The 21,502-nt window shown below is 34.7% G+C and overlaps 1 protein-coding gene across 1 annotated transcript in view; it reads right to left on the bottom strand.

Moving 5' to 3' along the window:
• Positions 1–21,028, bottom strand: part of LOC149132305 (uncharacterized) — a 29,465-nt gene extending 8,437 nt beyond the window's left edge. Inside the window, exons 1-3 of the mRNA XM_089364897.1 lie at positions 20,961–21,028; positions 20,574–20,652; positions 18,777–18,916 (exon numbers count right to left, since the gene is read on the bottom strand). Coding sequence (XP_089221023.1) covers positions 18,777–18,916; positions 20,574–20,652; positions 20,961–21,028 — 287 coding nt within the window. The remainder of the gene's footprint in view (positions 1–18,776; positions 18,917–20,573; positions 20,653–20,960) is intronic.
• Positions 21,029–21,502: the final 474 nt, after the last annotated feature.

Genomic DNA, 21,502 nt, shown 5'->3' with positions numbered 1-21,502 from the left:
AACAAGGGAGTATATCCAGCATATTTTGCTTTATGAGTTCAATAAAGTCAATGACGCAATGGAAAGTGTGAGGAATATTACTGCAGTATATGGGGATAGGACAATAAGCATAAACCAATGTCAATGGTGGTTCCAGTAATTCCAACCCAGAAACTACAACCTAGAAGACGAGCCTCATCTGGATGATCTGTAGAGCTCGATGAGGATGTCCTGCAAACCCTGGTGGAACAAAATCCTGTTGTAACTGTTGAAGCTTGGATTTGGTCATTCAACCATTCATCGATACCTGAATGCCATCAGAAAAGTCAGCAAATTGGGTCAATGGGTTCCTCATGAACTTTTCAAGTCTAATCACACAGAGAGTGAATGTGTGCTCTTCTTTGCTGTCATGTCCCACAAATGAACCTGTTTTGGACTGAATAGTGACTGGTGGCAAGAAATGGGTTCTCTATAAAAATGTCAAGCACCAAAGACAGTGGGTAGGGAAAAGAGAAACACCAGCACTCCAGGCTAAAACATCTACGTAAGGTGTTGTTGTCTGTTTGATGGGATATGAAAGGTTTAGTCCACTTTAAACTTTTAAACATAAACCAAACAATAACAAAGGGTTACAAACCAAATGGTAACAAAGCTTAAGTCAGTGCAAGATCAAAAAGTGACCATCTTTGGTTTCAAGATGAAAGGTGTTATTCCATCAGGATAATGCTTGGCCACATACAATGAAGATGACATTCCAAAGGCTGGAGCAGTTTGAATGGGAAACGATGCCCCACCCACCATATTCACTGGACATTGCCCCATCTGATTATCATTTATTTCACAGTCTTCAAAATCATTTGTATGGAAAAAATATGAATTCTGTAGACGAAGTCAGAACAGTACTGGAGGAGTATTTTTCGTCATGGACAAGTGAATTTTGGAAGAAGGACCTTGCAAGTTTACGAGATAGCTGGATGAGCATTGTAGAAAATGATTAAAAAAGAATTTTGTTTATCTTAATCTTGAAAATTAGAAGTATAAAAAACCGCATTATTTATGGATTGAACCAATACATACATACATACATATATATATAGGAGAGTATTGTAGTTTGCTTGGAGCATTGTGTATTGTTTGTAAAATATAATGTGTCTTGAATGGCACAGCAATGCAGTATAATCCCTAACGGTTGCAAACTTGGCCTGGCATTGCTGTGCCATTCAAGACACATTATATTTTATATATATATATATATATATATATATATATATATATATATATATATATATATATATATTGGGAGAATTCACAAAAAAACAACAGACAAAGGCAGGTGGTGTAGAAAACAAACAGATGTATTAGTATAACGCTTGGGAATTGAAAAAGTCTTTAACCTTTCGAGCCTATGCTCTTCCACAGAAAGAAACAAGGAGAGAAAAAAATGTGTGTAGTGGTTAGCAATCTATCATGGCGAATGCCAGACAGAAGGGTCACAAAGGAGAGTTAAGAAGAAAGGGAGATAACAAAGTAGTAGTGATCTCAAAACGAAGGTGCGCGTGTGTAAGAGAGTGCTGGTGATTTTGACATGTGCATGTGTGTATGTATAGGTGCGAAAATGTGGGGATGGGAATTGGTCAGTGCTGGTGTGTGCATGGTGGTGTGTTGGGATGTGATGTGTTGTGTGGTATGGTGTAGCGTGGTGTGGTGTGATGGTATTGGGAGGTGGGGGAGGTGAGAGTGGGGAAAGCACGGGTAGGGTGTGGGTTAGGCTGAGAGTGGGGGGTATGTGGGTGGGCAGAGGTTGGGTAGGTGGGTTATGTGGGTAGGTAGAGGGTGTAGGGTGGGGTGGGCTTATGAGGGAAAGTTGATGATGAAGGGGAAGGGGAAGGGGGGTATGTGAGAAGAGAGTAAGAGAGAAGGGAGAAAGAGAGAGAGAAGAGAGAAAGAGAGTAGGGGTGAAAAGAAGTAGGAGGGAGGGGGAGAGAGGCAAAAAGGCAAGGGGAGGAGGTTAGATGAAGAGGAGAGGATAGTTGAGCCCATGTGGAGCAAAGGAGGGAAGAGAGAAGATTAATCCCTACACACATATATATATATATATATATATATATATATATGTGTGTGTGTGTGTGTGTATATATATATATGTATATACATATTCATTATATTGGAGGAAAAATTGAAACCAAGGCAGAACGAGTATCTCAAGACATTTAGATAAATTTAATAAGGTTGAGGTGAATTTGAAGTCTTACAGCTGTTTCTGGGATAACCCAAGTGGCTGGTTAGCATATCCATGCACTGGGTATTCTGTCAACAGACACAAGGTAAAATATTCATACCTTGTCTTGTCTTGTCTCTGATGACAGAATGCCCAGTGCATGGACATGCTAACCAACCACTTGGGTTATCCAAAAAACAGCTGTGAGACTTCAAATTCACCTTACCCTAATAAAATAAATGTAACTGACTTGAGATACTCATTCTGCTTTGGTTTTGATTTCCTCTAATCTATATATATATACAGATGAGAATGTGTGTCTGTCTGTCTGTGTGCCTGTGTAAATCCCTAAAACTTGAGAACTACACAATCGATTTCATTCAAATTTTACACATGCCTTACTTAGGCTCCATGTAGTGTCATAGCCCCAAAAGGTTTGAACTGCTTCATAGTGTAAGCCAAGAGCAATATCATCTCCTCCACTATTTCAGTATTACCTGTCAAAAGTGAAACAAGAACATCTCTCTATTGTAATGTCAGATATTTTCACTTTAATAGTTTCACTTTAATAGTTTCACTTTAATAGTTTCACTTTAATAGTTTCACTTTAATACTGAAACTATTAAAGTGAAGCTATTATCTCACATATATACAGGCATACACATATATAATATATATATATATGTATATATATATATATATATATATATATATATATATATATATATATATATATATATATATATATATATATATATATATATATATATATATATATATATATATATATATATATATACATACATATATATATATATATATATATATATATATATATATATATATATATATATATATATATATATATATATATATATATACATACATATATATATATATATATATATACATACATCTATATATATATATATTTATATATACATGTATATATACATGTATATATATAGATATACATGTATATGTATACATTTGTGTTGATGTATATATATATAGATGTACATGTAATATGTACACATATATATACATGCATCCTTATATACACCTATACACATACACACAAGCACAAACACACACACGCACACTTATATACATATGTGCAGGTGTGGCTGTGTGGTAAGAAACTTGGTTCCAAAACACAACACATAAACACAATGACTTTTATATAATAGATATGAATATGCACATATATACATGTATAAATGTGTTTTTGTGTGTGTGTGTGTAATATATATATATATATATATATATATATATATATATATATATATATATATATATATATATATACACATACACACACAAAAAGATAGATTCAACTGAGTGGGCAAAGAAAAGTATGAGACACTGCCTAGTACTTTTTTTAAATTTTCATAAGCCTTGCACTTATTCTATAAGTTTCTTCTCTTTCAAATCAGGAGCAAAATCTTTTAAAATGTTCCATAAGTCTGGAATTTTGGAATCTACACATAAAGATCAGTAGTATGGGATACATGTGTCATGATTAGAATTTTTTTAGGGTGTGTAAAGAGGGAAAGAACCCTCATCTGCAATTTTGATGAAATTTGAATCATAGGTATTCCAGTTCATTACAGAAAATATAACACAAAAGTCTAATTCCTCAATTGCATGTAACAGGAGCAACGCCGGATATACTTGTATATATGTATGTATGCCTGTATATATGTGAGATAATAGTTTCACTTTAATAGTTTCAGTATTAAAGTGAAACTATTAAAGTGAAAATATCTGACATTACAATAGAGAAATGTTATTGTTTCACTTTTGATACCTAGTACTGGAATAGTGGAGGAGATATGATATTGCTCTGGGCTCGCACTAGGCAAGAAGTTAAAAAAGTTTTTTGGCCTATGACACTACATGGACCCTAAGTAAGGCATGTGTAAAATTTAAATGAAATTGGTTGTGTAGTTCTCAAGTTTTAGGGATTCACACAGACAGACAGACAGACAGACACACATTCTCATCTTTATATATAGATTACACACACACACACACACACATGTATGTATATGTGCATATTCATATCTATTATATAAAAGTCAATGTCTTTATGTGTGTTCGTGTGTTAGTTATACATTCAAAAACTACTGCACCGATCTTAATGAAATTTAGAACACAAAATCCAAGCCTAGGGAGAAGGGTAATACTGTGTGCTTCATACAATTTCATGGAGCAAAATTACTGAATGGATCCTTATGATATTTGGATAAACCAATCATATTACGGGTATAATGCAATATGTTTGGCTTGAATTTGAGATGGCTTAAAGGAGGGCAGAACCCCCATGAAAATTCATAAAATTTCGATGTTGATGAAGTTTCAACCATAGGTAATTGACATACATCAAGAAGTATTCTCAAACTTTCCACTTCTCATGAAGATTCTAAGATCCCCTAATGGGGGCCTTAAGTCTCAAATTTTAGTCATTTTTTATTATCCAAAACTAGGTCAAAAATATTGAATGGATCTTTATGAAATTTGGAAATTATATTCTATGCATAAGGGCCATAACCTCCATGAAAATTCATATATTTTGGCTGTTGATGAAATTTTAACCATAGATATTAGACACAAATGAAGTAATATTTCTAAAATTCCATCTTCTTAGAAGTTAGAAAGACCCCTTCATGGGGACTTAACACCCACAATTTAGTTATTTTATCTAAACAAAGATGAATACAGTTGTACTCTTGGAAGCTGTAGGGTCGCCCGAGCATAAAAGATCAGTGTTATTTGTAATTCAATGGTACAACACTGTAAGAGTTTGCTTTGAGATATATTTAGATTATGATTTCTGCAATGTGGTGCATAAAATGTCAAGTAAATGAGAGGCATCTTTGCCTCCACTGATTCAGTTGCAAAGAGTTGAGTAAAGTTATTTGGTTGCAGACCTCCTTTCAATCTTTTTATTATCACTGGGTCACACATAGTCCCCCAATGGCAACATTGATTTCAAGGCCTTTCCAGATGAGTGACTGGTCATTGAAAGACATTTATAGATTGTAAATTTATTCTATCCAGTTACCTATCGGTATAGTGGTCATTTGCAAACTCCAGAGGTGACACTTTCATTTCCCCTTAGCGCTCACATCACACAGTTGTTAATGTTTATTTGAGTTCGGTCACAACCTTCCAATTGCTATAGATCCGTAATGCATCTTACGGCAATTATGTGGATAAACAAATTAGATACATTAGATATATCAAATTGCTCGGTATTAAAATGGCATAGATTTTTATTGTTTTACTTTTTTCTGTCATGTAACTGTGGCCATGCTGGAGCACTGCTGTTAATGGAACAAATCGACCCCAGGAATTATTCTTTGTAAGCTTAGTACTTATATTGTTAGTGCCTTTTAGCGAACTGCTAAGTTACGGGAATGGAAAAACAGCAACATCAGTTGTCAAGCGATGCTGCGGGTACAAATACAGACACACACACAGACACACACACACACACACACACACACACACACACAAATCTAAACATATACGACAGTCTTCTTTCAGTTTCCATGTACAAAATCCACTCATAAAGCTTTGGTCAGCCTGAGGCTATAGTGTATGTATATATATATATATATATATATATATATATATATATACATACACAAACACACACACACATATATATACATACATATATATATGTACATAAATACATATACATATATGTGTGTGTGTGTGTGTGTACATATATCTAATATAATAAATGTGAAAACTAATTTCTTTGTCAGTGTGTCATACTTTAGCCCCCTCTCTCACTATTCATTGACACTCCTACTATTGCTCATGTTGTAAATGTGATAGAAGTGGAGGTGATGGTGATGATGGTGGTGGAGGGCAAGGCAACAAAGTCAAAGGTATTGGTGGTGGTGTCAGAAGTCTGAATGGTGTGTGTATGGGAATTGTAGTGGTGATGGTGGTGGTACTGGTAATGGTGATGGTTGAAAACAATCAACAGAAATCCGATTTGATTTGTTAGAGACGTTTGAGAATGCATTGGGAACAGACAGAGATACATAGGATTTTATATATATATATATATATATATATATATATATAGATAGATAGATAGATAGATAGATAATATTTTGGGTATGAAATATAAAATATGTATATAACATCATCATCATATGTCCATTTTCCATGCTGGAATGGGCTGGATGGTTTGACTGAGGACTGACAAGCTGGGTGGCTATACCAGGCTCCAATCTGATTTGGCAAGGTTTCTACAGCTGGATGCCCTTTCTAACACCAGCCACTCCAAGAGTGTAGTGGGTGCTATTTACGTGCCACCAGCATGAGAGCCAGTCAGGTAGTACTAGCATTGGCCACACTTGAATGGTGCTTTTTATGTGCCACCAGCATGGGTGCCAGTCAGGCAGCACTGGCATCGGCTATGACTGATTTCACTTGGTTCAACAGGTCTTCACAAGCACTGTGTGTTGCTCAACAATTGAAGGGTGCTTTTAAATGGGCCAGACACTGGCATTGGCCACAGCTACAATCTCACTTAGCTTGCAGGGTCTTCTCAAGCACAGCATATCTCCAAAGGTCTCGGTCACTTGTCATTACCTCTGTGAGGCCTAATGTTCTAAAGCTGTGCTTCATCACCACATCCCATGTCTTCCTGGGTCTACCTCTTCCACAGGTTCCCTCCACTGTTAGGGTGTGATACTTCTTCATCCATACGCAACACATGACCATACCAGTGCAGTCATCTCTTTGTACACCACATCTGATGCTTCATATATGTATACATATATATATATTTTGTATTTCATACCCAAACTATTATATTCAATATATTTAATGTATCTAATTTGTTTATCTGCATAATTGCCTCTCTCTCTCTGTATATATATATGTATGTGTGTGTGTGTATGTATATATATATATATGTATGTATATATCATTCAACCACGGTAGTGGTTGAATATATTTTTAAGTCCACCATTTTGTCAATCGCAGCAGCTTCCAAGCTTCACCACTAATTCAGTTCTCAACTAAATTGCAAACTGTTAATAGTTTTAAAGAGGACACCTCCTCAGCTATACTTTGGCATAAATAGTTTGAGATTTGGTTCACTAGAAAAAAAGTTACATCAAAATATATGAGGTCTAAAGGGGGGCAGTAAGGCAGATATTCGTCTTCAATTAACATTAACTTTTTAATTCTAAAATAAAAGTATACTTTTCTTAGGCTTAAATGATAGAATAATGCATGAAGGATTCAGAATCGTTAGTCGCATTGAGCAAAAATTAGTAGATAAAAGTTATGAAGTGAAATGTCATGAAATTTCATGTCAGTACGTGAGGAAGTAAATAACGCAGCAAGCAATAATGTTAAGATAAGAATATATTACTAAAATGAATGCTTACATTCTAACATGGCAATCTGGCAGAAATTTTGGATGAAATGCTTGGTGGTATTTTGTCTGTTTTTTTGTTCTGAGTTCAAATTCCACCAAGGTTGACTTTACCTTTTGTATATTTTATTTTTTTAATTAAGTATTTAATAAAGTTATTTTTAATATGCTGTTGAATTAGAGTAAGTTTAACTTTTATTATTAATTTTCTCTTTCAGCTCTAATTAATTTGCTTTCTGCTTTTTTTTTTGTTTTTCCTTTTTAGTTACTTTCCTTTTCTTTTTAGTTAATTATTTAATCAAGCTAGTTCATTAATATGTTATATGCTTCAGATATGTGCATCTAAATTTATTGGGGCAGGAATATAGTTGTTTTTTGGTTGTGTCTCTATGGGCAAACCTGAAGGCATGTAGTAAGGCTGTCCAGAAAAGGCATTGGTTAAAAGTGCTTATATTCTAGATTTACTTTTTAAATTTCAAAATTAATTAAAAGGGATTTTTCATAAATCAAATTTATATTAATGGTAATTTTAACTTGTGCATATCTGATATGCTTTTATAATTACTGTTGTATTGAATAATTATCGATAGATCTAGATAAGCAGCAGTCAGTGCTATTATCACCAACTCAAAATCTAGGTTACTTAAGGTGAGCCTGGTAACTGATGGTGAGCATGGTGCAACCAACAAGATGGTAAAATTCTCTGCCATTAATTTGGTGTGGATGGGTAATATCAAATAATTCAATCACAATATATATTTAAATTAAACATGAAAAAAATTGAAATATTATCATCACTTACATGGAAAAATTGAAATATTATCTTTCAGTATTTTATAAGTTAAAATCTTAAATTATTAATTGACACAATATTAATTATCTTATAACAGCAATGCCTGGAAAAATCACAGATTACATGGAAAAATGTGAGTATGAAAAGTAATATTCTTAAGATTATAAACCTGGAAAAGTACAGGACAAGTTATTACACCTGGAAAAGTATAGGACAAACTATTACTTCTAGTAAAGTAAAGAATAAGAAATTTGGTCACTTCGCTAAAATCTGCAGGTGGTATGGGTTACACTTTTTCCATGACAGTAGATAAATTTTTATTCCACAACGTATTTGTAGTGGCTTCATGCAGGCAGAGCGTGGATTCGATCCTTGATTGCCAAATTTCACTACATATGAGTACATCCTCATAAATGAGACTTCCCCAATACTAAATAGGAAATGTACATAGTAGATATCATACCCCCATACCCACAGTTTACACAGGTAGAGTAGAATAATTAGTGGGCTGTTATGTAGATAGGTGTATGTATAAGTGAGTGTGTGGGTGTATGTATATATATGCATATGCACATGTATATAAGCATATGGATATGAAAGTAAATAGATCAACATACAGAGTGATAGGTACATAGGTTATATGAACAGACAAGCACACATACACAAATAGAGACTGAAACACATGACCATATATACACACACACTATACTTCACTCAAGGACACATATGGAGACACACATCCACACATATGGAGATGCACATCCATACATACAAACATGGTACATAGTTGCAAAACACACACACACACACACACACACACACACACACACAAACACACACACACACACTCAGACATGCACACACAAGGAGACAAAGGTACACACACACGTATACAAATACATACATAAAAACATACAAACATGGACACGCAATTTCATGAATATGCAGAATACATACATACAAATATACACACATACATACATCTATACATATGCACACACACATACATGCATGTGTAGGTACACGCACACACTAACCCACAACATGCGCAATATAAAAAAAAGGAACGCAGTGTGAATAACGGACAGAGTCAAAACTATTGAAACGGCTGCAAGATACAACAAAAATTTTTTTAATAAATAAGAAATACGTGGAAATTTTACCGGTGAGTGATTTAAATTATAAGGCACTAAAAGAGAATGACTCTCCCCAGACACAACAGAATATGTTTCAACACACAAACTCACATAAAGAATCTTGCAAACCAAATCCAAAAACGAAATATATATATATACATACATACATATATATATAAATATATATATATATATATACATATATATATATATATATATATATACATATATATATATGAGGAGGAGACCCCCTTCGGTCATGAATGACCATGGGATTGCACCTAGAAAGTTACCCTCTGAGGCACAAGTCCGGACAAGGTTGTTTATGGAAGGCCAGCAGTCGCCCATGCATACCAGCCTCCCCTCTCCACACCACTGATGTTATCCAAGGGAAAGGCAAAGGCCGATACAACTTGGCACCAATGATGCTGCAACTCATTTCTACAGCTGAGTTAACTGGAGCAACGTGAAATAAAATGTCTTGCTCAAGAACACAACACGCAGCCCGGTCCGGGAATTGAACTCACAACCTAACGATCATAAGCTCGATGTTCTAAACACTGAGCCATGTGCCTTCGCATATATATGTGTGTGTGTGTGTGTGTGTGTATATAGCCACTAAAGCTTTTTTTATTCTCTCTCTGTTTATTTTCTCACGCTCCTTTCTGTTGAAGTGTATAGGCTCAAAATATAAAAGACTTACTCACCTTCCTGAGCTTTAAACTAATACACCTGTTTGTTGTTTATACACCTGTCTTTATCTTTTGTTTTCTTGTAAATTCCAACTATCTCAGACTGGAGCAAACACGTTACAATGAAGTAGAGAAATTTGAAAAGACAACACGAAACCAGTTATTTCTCAAAATACAATGTTTATATACCAAAAAGATTTTCTAACATTTTTCTAACATTTTTCTGACATAATTTAAATATATACTTTAACCATGTAACACAAGCCTTCTGTAGTTTTTTCACTCTTATTATCTTTTATATATATATATATATATATATACATATAAAATTAACAGAATGAGATAAAAATCCAAGGCTATGAAAGATTTCAGAACATTTATAAATAGAAGGTGCAGCTGTTTCTGGGATATTTTATATTTTCCTTCATCCATCTCCGATGAAGAGATATATAAAATATCCCGGAAACGGCTGTAAGACCTTCTATTTATAAATGTTCTGAAATCTTTCATAGCCGTGGATTTTTATCTCATTCTGTTAATTTTTATATATATATACACATGCTGATATATGACCTACGTTGGACTCTTCATTCACATAATCACCGAACCTGGAGCTTAACTGTAGTTTGTCTATAGCACTTACTAAGCATTATCTGACACCTTTGGGTCTTCTTGACACCATTATCTCTCATAACCTATATATATATATATATATATATATATATATATATATATATATATATCCAAACGCACATATATACACACACACACCCATATATACGCGCACGCCTACATACACAGCCGCATACACATGCACACACATACACACAGGAGTGCACACACAAAATAACACACATACCTGGCACACATACGCACGCATACACATAAACACACACATACACACCCCTCACATACATAAAACCACACACACACACACACACACATACACGACACACATACACATATACGCACATGCACACATACACATATACACACATGCACACACACCTCTCACATACACAATACTCACTCATATACATAACACATACGCACGCACGAAAACATACACAATATACACATACACGCACGCACAAAAAATATACACACACGCGCACACGGAAACACATAAACACACACACACCCGTACCTAACACTCACAATCCCACACACACACGCACATCCACACATATACACACACACGCACACACCCACATACACACACACTTCTCACCAACACTACACACTCACACAGACACGCATACAATCATACACACATGGGCATAAACAACACACGCATATACAATAGCAAACGCACGCACACACACGTACACAGCAACGCACATACACACAACATAGACATACACACAAACACACACGCACACACAGAAAACATACACATACACACACGCGCACATACAAAATACACACACACACGTACACGTACCTAACACCGACAACCCCACACACACCCAAATAACCACCTGTTGACCTTCTACCTACACTGTCTACAGCGTCCACTAACCAGTCCTGCTACTAATTTCTTCCACTACGTCATACACACACACACACACACACACACACACACACAAACACACTAACAGATAAACCACCAAACCATGCACACACACACACACACACACATACATACGCACACACACGTTCTGTTATCACACACACACTCGCAGACTTTCGCACGCGCACCGATATTCATCTCCCTTTTTCACTCTCCTATCTTAGAAAGAACTTTTCCCCCACCACCTCCTCTTCCGGTCTTTTCATAATGTAACCTCGTGGGCATAGGTACCATTTTCCTCTTTCTCCGTTCTTCCATTCTCCGAACTTTCCATCTTTCCGACGAAGGGCTACGCCCGAAACGTCATACACTCTCTCTTTCCTTTCCTGAGCGTCCAATAATACTATCCATATCACGTCCTCACTTTGTTGTTTTTTTGTTATTGTTTTTTTGAACTATATATATATATATATCCATATATTGCAGAAAAATACGTTACTGGCCAGCCATGAGACTCGAACTCACATCTCTGTGATTACGTGCCAAATGTTTTACCATTAAACTAAACTGCCCAGCAACGAATTCTTCTGCAATTTTAGAACTTATATATTTAGATTCATAAGACGCTAACGTTAATATATATATATATATTTATGTATGTATGTATATGTATGTGTATATATATATATATATATATATATATATATATATATATATATATATATATATATACTAGCAGAGATACCCGGCATTGCCCATGTTACATGCAATTGAAGAATTAGACTTTTCTGTTATATTTTCTCTAATGAACTGGAATACTTATGATTCGAATTTCATCAAAATTGCAGATGAGGGTTCTTTCCCTCTTTACACACCCTAAAAAAATTCTAATCATGACACATACTACTGATCTTTATGTGTAGATTCCAAAATTCCAATCTTATGGAACCTTTTAAAAGATTTTGCTCCTGAAAAATGGAGGTCATGGAGCTCTAAAATGTGGGAGTTAAGGCCCCTATTGGGGGTGGGTGTCTTAATGTCAACCAGAGAAGTTGAATTGTTGAGAATCTTTTTAAGTTGGGGCATATATGTATTGTTCGAATTTGTTTGAGATAGGAAATATATGTATGTTCACTGGGTTTGTAAAAGAAAGCAAAGCTACAGGAAACCAAAAGACGAATGATCACAATACGCAGTCAGCTACCCTACCCTAGTCGTTAATACTCCCCAGTGTAAGATTCCTCACCATACAGGTGACAGGCACAGCCGTAAGATGCAATATGAATCTATAGCAATTGGAAAAGCGAGACCCAACTGAAACATTAACAACTGTGTGACGTGAGGGCTAAGGGGAAATGAAAGTGTCACCTCTGGAGTTTGCAAATGACAACTATACCGATAGGTAACTGGACAGAATAAATTTACAATCTATAAATGTCTTCCAATGTTGTACAGGAGCTAGCTTAAAAGCTAAACAATAAAAATAGAAATGACAGTCTTCTTTCAGACATAAATTTAAACTCAAAATTAGTTTACCTTTCTTGACCTCTATAATTCATTAAAACCTCATCTATTTTTTTTAAATCTTGTATTTTAATCATGAAAATTGTCTACAAATGAATATTAATTACATCATGTACATGTCTGATTAATGACAAAAATATTTCTGATACCGGCGTGAATGAACATACATACATACATGTATATATATATATATATATATATATATATATATATATTGGCACTTGTGCCCGTAGCATGTGTAAGGACTTTCAAGCGAGATTGTTGCCAGTGCCCCTGGACTGGCTCTTGTGCGGGTGGCATGTAAAATACACCATTTTGAGCATGGCCGTTGCTAGTACCGCCTGACTGGCCTTCGTGCTGGTGGCACGTAAAAGCACCCACTACACTCTCGGAGTGGTTGGCGTTAGGAAGGGCATCCAGCTGTAGAAATTCTGCCAAATCAGATTGGAGCCTGGTGTAGCCATCTGGTTTCACCAGTCCTCAGTCAAATTGTCCAACCCATGCTAGCATGGAAAGCGGACGTTAAACGATGATGATGTTGATAATGATATATATATATATATATATATATATATATATATATATATATATATATATATATGAGTGTGTATACACCCACAACCTATCTACTACGTATGTATGTATATCATTTCTAAACATCTACATAGATATGTAGGCATTGCTGTATTTGCTCACAAAATGCATGTGACATACAAAAATGTGTGAAATGTACACAAAGCATGTAAATGCATATGGCATGCTTATATGAATTAATAAATGTAAATTATGTACAAGTTTATTTCTAGAAGTTTTGGAACTGTTTTTTAGGAAAAACCATTCCAACTGTCTTAGATTATTGTAATTTCAGTATATCATTACTATACATTTAATAAGCTGACCTGCCAACTTTTGTTATTCCAAATTGAAGGAGACAGTTGCAACAATACTTTAAACACACCCTACTAAACACTACTTGTCTTAGCTGACTAGTTTGCAGAATTCAATCATGATGTGAAGATAATTTGGAAGAAACTTCAGACTCCTTATGGCATTAACTTGTATGAGCTCTCTTTTACTTGTTTCAGTCATTTATGACTGCGGCCATGCTGGAGCACTGCCTTTAGTCGAGAAAATCGACCCCAGGACTTATTCTTTAGAAGCCTAGTACTCATTCTATCGGTCACTTTTTGCCGAACCGCTAAGTTACGGGGACGTAAACACACCAGCATCAGTTGTCAAGCGATGGTGGGGGGACAAACACAGACACACAAACATATATATATATATATATACATACACATTTACGACAGGCTTCTTTCAGTTTCCATCTACCAAATCCACTCACAAGGCTTTGGTTGGCCCGAGGCTATAGTAGAAGACACTTGCCCAAGGTGCCACGCAGTGGGACTGAACCCGGAACCATGTGGTTGGTAAGCAAGGTACTTACCACACATGAGAATTTTTTTTTTTTTTTTTTTTTTTTGCTGGCACAAGAGTCCACTAGGAAAACAAGTCCACTGGGAAGCTCACGATGTTCCACTTTTTGAACAGCAGGGGCATCAACTACATCTAATGGGTTCCCTCTGAACAGACAGTCAATAAATAGTACTTTGTGGAGGTTTTGAGGAAGGGATTTTGTCACAATAGGCCAGATACCTACATCAGGAAAATGGCCCAGTCCACAATTCTATCCTTGTAACGAACTACTTGGTAAAGATGATCGTCAAAACTCTCTCACCCTCCTTAGACCTTGCTCCCAGTGACTTTTGGTTGTTCCCCAAAGGTGAAGAAGATAAGGAAATTGTGACAAGTATCCTAAACACCTTCACTTTAGAGGACTTCCTGAAGTGACTGGAGTGCTACAATATGTGCATTGAAGTGAGAGGATCCTAATTTGAAGGAGATTAGAGTTTTGTATTCTTTGAAATTAATTAATATCTCTCCTGAAAAAGTTTCAAAACTTCTGGAATGCATTTTGTAAAATTCTCTATTAAATTGTGTGTGTATATAAATAACTTATAAATTTGCAGGTCTGCGCAAATTAGCTAACAGAAAGAAGAAACGTCTAAATGAAATTGGAACTGAATGATAATTGACCGGGATTTATGAACCTCGATGGTACTAAAAAAAAAAAGAAAAAAATCCTACAAACGCGTCAAGCGGAATATTCCCGCTTCCTTATTATCTGATTGAAAGCATACGTTTCCTACAGAAATATTGAGAACATTCGGTTTTGAGCATTTGAACGGAATGGTGGAAGGAATATGGGATTGCATGATTTATTTCCTTTTCAATAGCGTGTAAAGAGAACGTGAACTGGCAAATCGAAACCGGCTCACTGTAATTTTCACATCTACATCAGTATTACTCAAACAGGGCTCTCATAACAGACAAGGCTTGTGAACGCTGATATTTCAATTTAAATACTAACACATCAACCTCCATAAATCTTCTCACTTATCAGATACCTATTAACTTTTCTTCCTATTAAACAATAAAAACAGAAACGACAGTCTTCTTTCAGACATATTTAAACTCAAATTAGTTTACCTTTCTTGACTTCTATAATTAATTAAAACCTCATCTATTTTTTTAAAATCTTGTACTTTAATCACGAAAATTGTCTACAAACGAATATTAATTTCATTATGTACATGTCTGATTAACGACAGAAATATTTCCGATACCGGCGTGAATGAACATGCACTGCTAGCCATTAGTAAGCGCAGTCAAAATAAAAGCTTCCTCTTTCACCAGTTGTATATCATTATTCTCTTCCCTTCGTTTTTTTAAATGTTTATTTTAATTTCCCATTTTACTGTCTTCCTTCTTTATCGAAAATATTCATGTAATTACAAGGTTATTCACGGCTGCAAGGAAAAGAATAGTGTGACTCTTATTATCGACTGTTAAAACATGGATGCGGAAATGACGTCGCCATGTTATAGTTTCTACACTTTTGTCATTTGTCATGTAAGCACCACGGCTTATTGTGGAAGGAAAGCTGAAAGAGAAAGTTGGCTTAATATCAGTATGATTCAGAAATGTTGGTATCATTCAATAAAATCGATATATATATATACAAACACACACACACACACACATATATATATATATATATATATATATATATATATATATATATATATATATATATATATATATATATATATATATATATATATATATATATATATATATATGTGTGTGTGTGTGTGTATATATATATATATATATATATATATATATATATATATATATATATATATATATATATATATGTATATTTCGTTTTTGGATTTGGTTTGCATGATTCTTTGAGTTCGTGTGTTGAAGCATATTCTGTTGTGCCTGGGGAGTCATTCTCTTTTAGTGCCTTATAATTTAAAACACTCACCGGTAAAAGTTAAATTATAAGACACTAAAAGAGAATGACTCTCCCCAAGACAACAATATATATGTATATATATATATATATATATATATACATGCACACACACACATATAGATAGATAGATAATGCGTGTGTGTGTTGTTCTCTATAAGGAAGTATTTCTATCCTTGTTTGAAAACGATAGAGAACATGTTCGACCACAGGTTAGCTTTATTAGAGGATACTAACTAATCAGCGTCTTATCTTGACATGGTATATCTATGACTATGCTATTTATTATGTTTTTTTTAAGACAGTAGGATGTGATTTGAAGAAAATTTGACAGGCTGCTGTGTGAAGACTGCTAGTTCGAGAGATGTAAATGTAACAGTGGAAGGTTCTTATTTTGTATTAATTGGATTTCGTTAGTTTTGTTCTAGTTAGAAGAAAGCATGTTTTCTTAGATTTAGGTAACAGCAATATATAGAATAAATCGTTCGCTAATGTAAATTAAATAATCAGTGTTTGACAAACAATGATAAAATCTATGACCGAGAAGTAAATAATAGCAGCACGGGATCGTAAAGTATATTTGCCACCAAAATGTGGCAGGCCCATAGGGGACGATGCTACTGTTGTTTATAGCCCCAGGAAGACATCTCCACCAGCTGGCTAACGACAAACTGTGTCCGAAGGGAAATCACCATTCTCATCTCTAGCCTTATATATAAAAATAACTAGGTAGACATATTTATTGATAATAAAGAGATTTCCGTGTGGATACGATATAGTGCAGATAATGATTTAGGAATGACCACTCCCTCAATTTAAAATATCCTATCCATGCTCTCATGTATAAAATTAGAGTACACTTTTTTTGTGTGGAGGAGGGGGAATAGATATGAGATCTTTTCTGTTGCCATTACAGCTTTCAATTCTTTAAAAAAATTGTTCCAATTGTTTTGAAATTTGGTGTACCGATTTAGTTTTGTATGTTAATTATGAAATTGAAATTCATTTTTGCCATAAATTAGCAAATTTTGGGTAATTTTAGCCAATTGAAAGTCACAGACGCATAGGTGCTTATTTCCATAGTAACGAGCTGTTGTGTACTGCCCGAACTATCATCAACATCATGTGTATTTCTTTTCTTTTCTTTTTTTTTCTAGCCTTATGTATTTTCTCTAAAACTCTACATTTTTTCTTAAACTCTAACCCTTACCACTAATTCTAACACAGTTTGTTGCTTTGGATCTTTATGATTTGACGGCCAACACTTGTTTTCTTAACGAAACACTTTCAAACTTGGAACACTGGTAGAATGTGTCATACAAAACAACTTCTCTTAGCCTTCTTAACAAAAATTGTACATCGCAAGTTATTTCATGTTAAAGTTGTCGTATTTCTGTAATTTCAACCAATCACTGACGTCTATTCAGCTGAATACAGTTAGTGCTGTTCGGTGTCAAGTGTGTTATTCCCTGTTTAATTATATCATTATTCCCTAGTAAGGGTTTAGGGTTTTAGGGTTAGGGTTTGGGTTTTAGGGTTAGGGTTTGGGTTTTAGGGTTAGGGTTGGGGTTAGGGTTAGGGTTAGGGTTAGGGTTATGGTTATGAGTTATAGGGTTAGGGTTAAGGTTATGGCAAAAATAATCATAACCCTAACCGTAATCCTAAAACTAAAACTGCTATTTCTAGGAAATGAAGCACTTGTTGGAGGTGCATTAATAATTCTGCCAGCTCCAATAACAAGTGCAGGCAATATTCAAGTATTTTGATGGCTTTTTCCCCTTTGTTTACGAACAGTCTAGTTAATCGGAAATGTCAGAACTAACGGGGATTAATACCATATACACCGTCACAGCACTAACTGTATTCAACTGAATAGACGTCAGTGATTAGTTGAAATTATCGAAATAAGACAATTTTTAACGTGAAATAACTTCGGATACAAAATTTTTTATCTGTTCTATACCACAAAATATACAAGTATACAAAGTTTGAAAGTGTTTCGGTACCAAAAACACTACATAAAAAAATGTTGGCCGTCAAACCCTAAAGATCCGTTGCTTTTGTAATTTTTCACAAAATATTTCATTGAGGATTTTTTTTTCCTTTTTAAATTATTTACTTACTTGTTCAACTGTTTCACATGACTTAAGTCATTAGAATAACTTTCATCGCTGTAATGTTTGCTTTCATTTTGGTTATTAAAACTTTTCGTAATGTTTTTGCTTTCACTTTGTGAAAATGCCAGCTTCCAAATTTCTGTTTTCTGATCGGGTAATCAAACTTGAAACCATTTTCTAAAATTTTTCTAGAAAAAAAAAATTACAAAATCAGATGAAAAATTACATTAATATTACAAAATTTTAAAATTTTCACTTTATTTAAAAATTTCAAAATCTGTGACAGCAACAGAAAATATACTTAATCTCAATTATTCTCTTTCAAATCTCAGGCCTTCTTTCTATATTAGAAACATTATTATTATTGCTATCACCAAAATTTCAGGCTTTGTACCTGTGTAGAAAAAATGACCATTATTAGTTTTAGAATCATTATCATGCTAGGCATAATGCTTAGCAGTATTTCTTTTGGCTTCAAATGCCACTGAGGTCAACGTTGCCTTTTCTCTTTTGGGATTGATAAAATAAGTAGCTGTTGAGCACTGGGATCTATGTAATTGACTTCCTGGATCTTGTCAGATTTCTTCCAAATTTCTTCAAATTTTCACCAGATTATTTTCAAAAAATGTAGTTCTAATGTAGTTTTGCTGGCTGATGAAGATCATATTCATTTTCTCAGGAAATTAATAATAGAATAGTTACAAGCATTTAAAACTATATGATTTTAGGCAATCAAAGTTGTGATATTATTTACATTTGACGGATATTTGTTCTCATCTTGTTTGTTGTTAACACAACATTTCGGCTGATATACCCTTCAGCCTTCATCAGGTGTCTTGGAGAAATTTCGAACCTGGGTTCTTATTCCTAAGGTATTTTTTGATATTACTATTATTATTATTATTATTATTATTATTATTACCCCAAGATTCCAAGTTCTATTCCAGGCAGTGACCTGAATAATAATAATAATAATAATAATAATAATAATAACAACATCAAAAAATACCTTAGGAATGAGAACCCAGGTTCGAAATTTCCCCAAGACATCTGATGAAGGCTGGAGGGTATATCAGCCGAAACGTGTTAACAACAAACAAGATGAGGACAAATATCCGTCAAATGTAAATAATGTAAATAATTCCTCATCTCTTAAATATAGAATTGCAAGCGAGGATGGCTGAATATACTGAAAGTTGTGACTGTTTGTCCCTATGAGAGTAGCACACTCAAAACCTTTGCATGGTTTTATGTCCTGCAAGAAATTGCAGCTAAATCTTCCTTAAACTACACAATCTGGTTAGGTTAGTAATGGGAATATGTGCTATTGCAGCAGATTGCTGCATTCACCATTTGTTGGTATATTCCCAGGTCCTCACAGGTCATCTGTCAAGCAGAATCATAGTCAGTCCCCATCTCCACAAGATATCTCCCTATCTGTTGTGACCATGTGGCATGTGATCAACCAATATGAATTGTCAACTGGATCCTCAGTGAAGTGAACATGGTAAGAAGGGTCTCACTTGGAGATCATCAGTGGCTGGAGCAGTCAAGGTTCACACCAAAGAGGTCAACTACCAATAGGATCCTGGCTCTTTGTTTACTCATTGTATGCAAGCAGAGCTTTCAGCAAGAGCTGCTTGCAGTCTCTGTTGACCTCCACAAAATGTTTGACTTGGTGGACAGGGATGTACTTTGAGGATTCTGGAGCTGCAAGGTATACCTTCTCAACTGATCAGGCTGATGATGGCCTTGTACGCTAGGACAATTAATGTAGTTTAAATTTGTGGCTCAGCATCTGACTTTTTCCCTGTCAGATCTGTGGTCCATCAGGGTTGTATCTTGACTCTCACTCTGTTCAATACCTGCTTCATGTTTGAAACTACATCATAATGTCTAAAAAAAAAAACCAAAAAAGGACAACACATTGTGTCCCAGCACAAGAAAGAAGACTATGCCAACATTCTTTCTTGCACACTATATCTGATTCCTCTTATGCACAATTTTTCTCTCGACATGTTTGTACTTTGTTGTCCAAGCATGCATGCATTTTGTGCTAGCTTTATTTCTTTTTAGTTTTCACAAGCCCTTTATGTTCACAGCCCACGTTCTAGTATCATGTAGCATTGCAGTTCATACACAAACATCATGCAAACTACCTTTCACTCTGAGTGAGAGACTTTTTGTTACCAATAGAGGTTAAAGTTCTCTGGACTTTCTCCAGCTTGTTCTTGTTCTTTCAGAATGTTCTCTTCCATTGCTAATTAGGTAATAGGAGCTATCTACCACCTCTAAAGAACTTCCTGAGCATTTGAGAATGTTTATTTCCTGTACATTGTTAGTATTTATTCTCCTGAGTATATCTGCTACATACATATGCTATGTACTATACTATACCATATATATATATATATATATATATATATATATATATATATATATATATATATATATATATATATATATATATATATATATATATATATATGCTTATGTGTGTATCTATTCAGTCATACATATACATATATATTCATATACATACATAAAGATATTAATATTTCTAAGTCTCTCTAAAGGAGACTACGGCAGTGGTACTGGATATTAATAGTTATCGCCAAGCCAACATGGCAGTCTAAAAGATAGGACGAATGCTGCCGTTGATTAGCTCCAAGAGGCCATTGCCTCTGGCTAGCTATGTGACACACGAACCTGTGTCCATTATAACCTTCGAA

This window comes from Octopus bimaculoides, chromosome 16, assembly GCF_046866305.1.
Source record: "Octopus bimaculoides isolate indiv1 chromosome 16, ASM4686630v1, whole genome shotgun sequence".
In the NCBI taxonomy this organism is placed as follows: Eukaryota; Metazoa; Mollusca; class Cephalopoda; order Octopoda; family Octopodidae; genus Octopus; species Octopus bimaculoides.
Note: the sequence above shows the minus strand (reverse complement) of the source record. Positions and strands in the feature narration are given on the sequence as shown.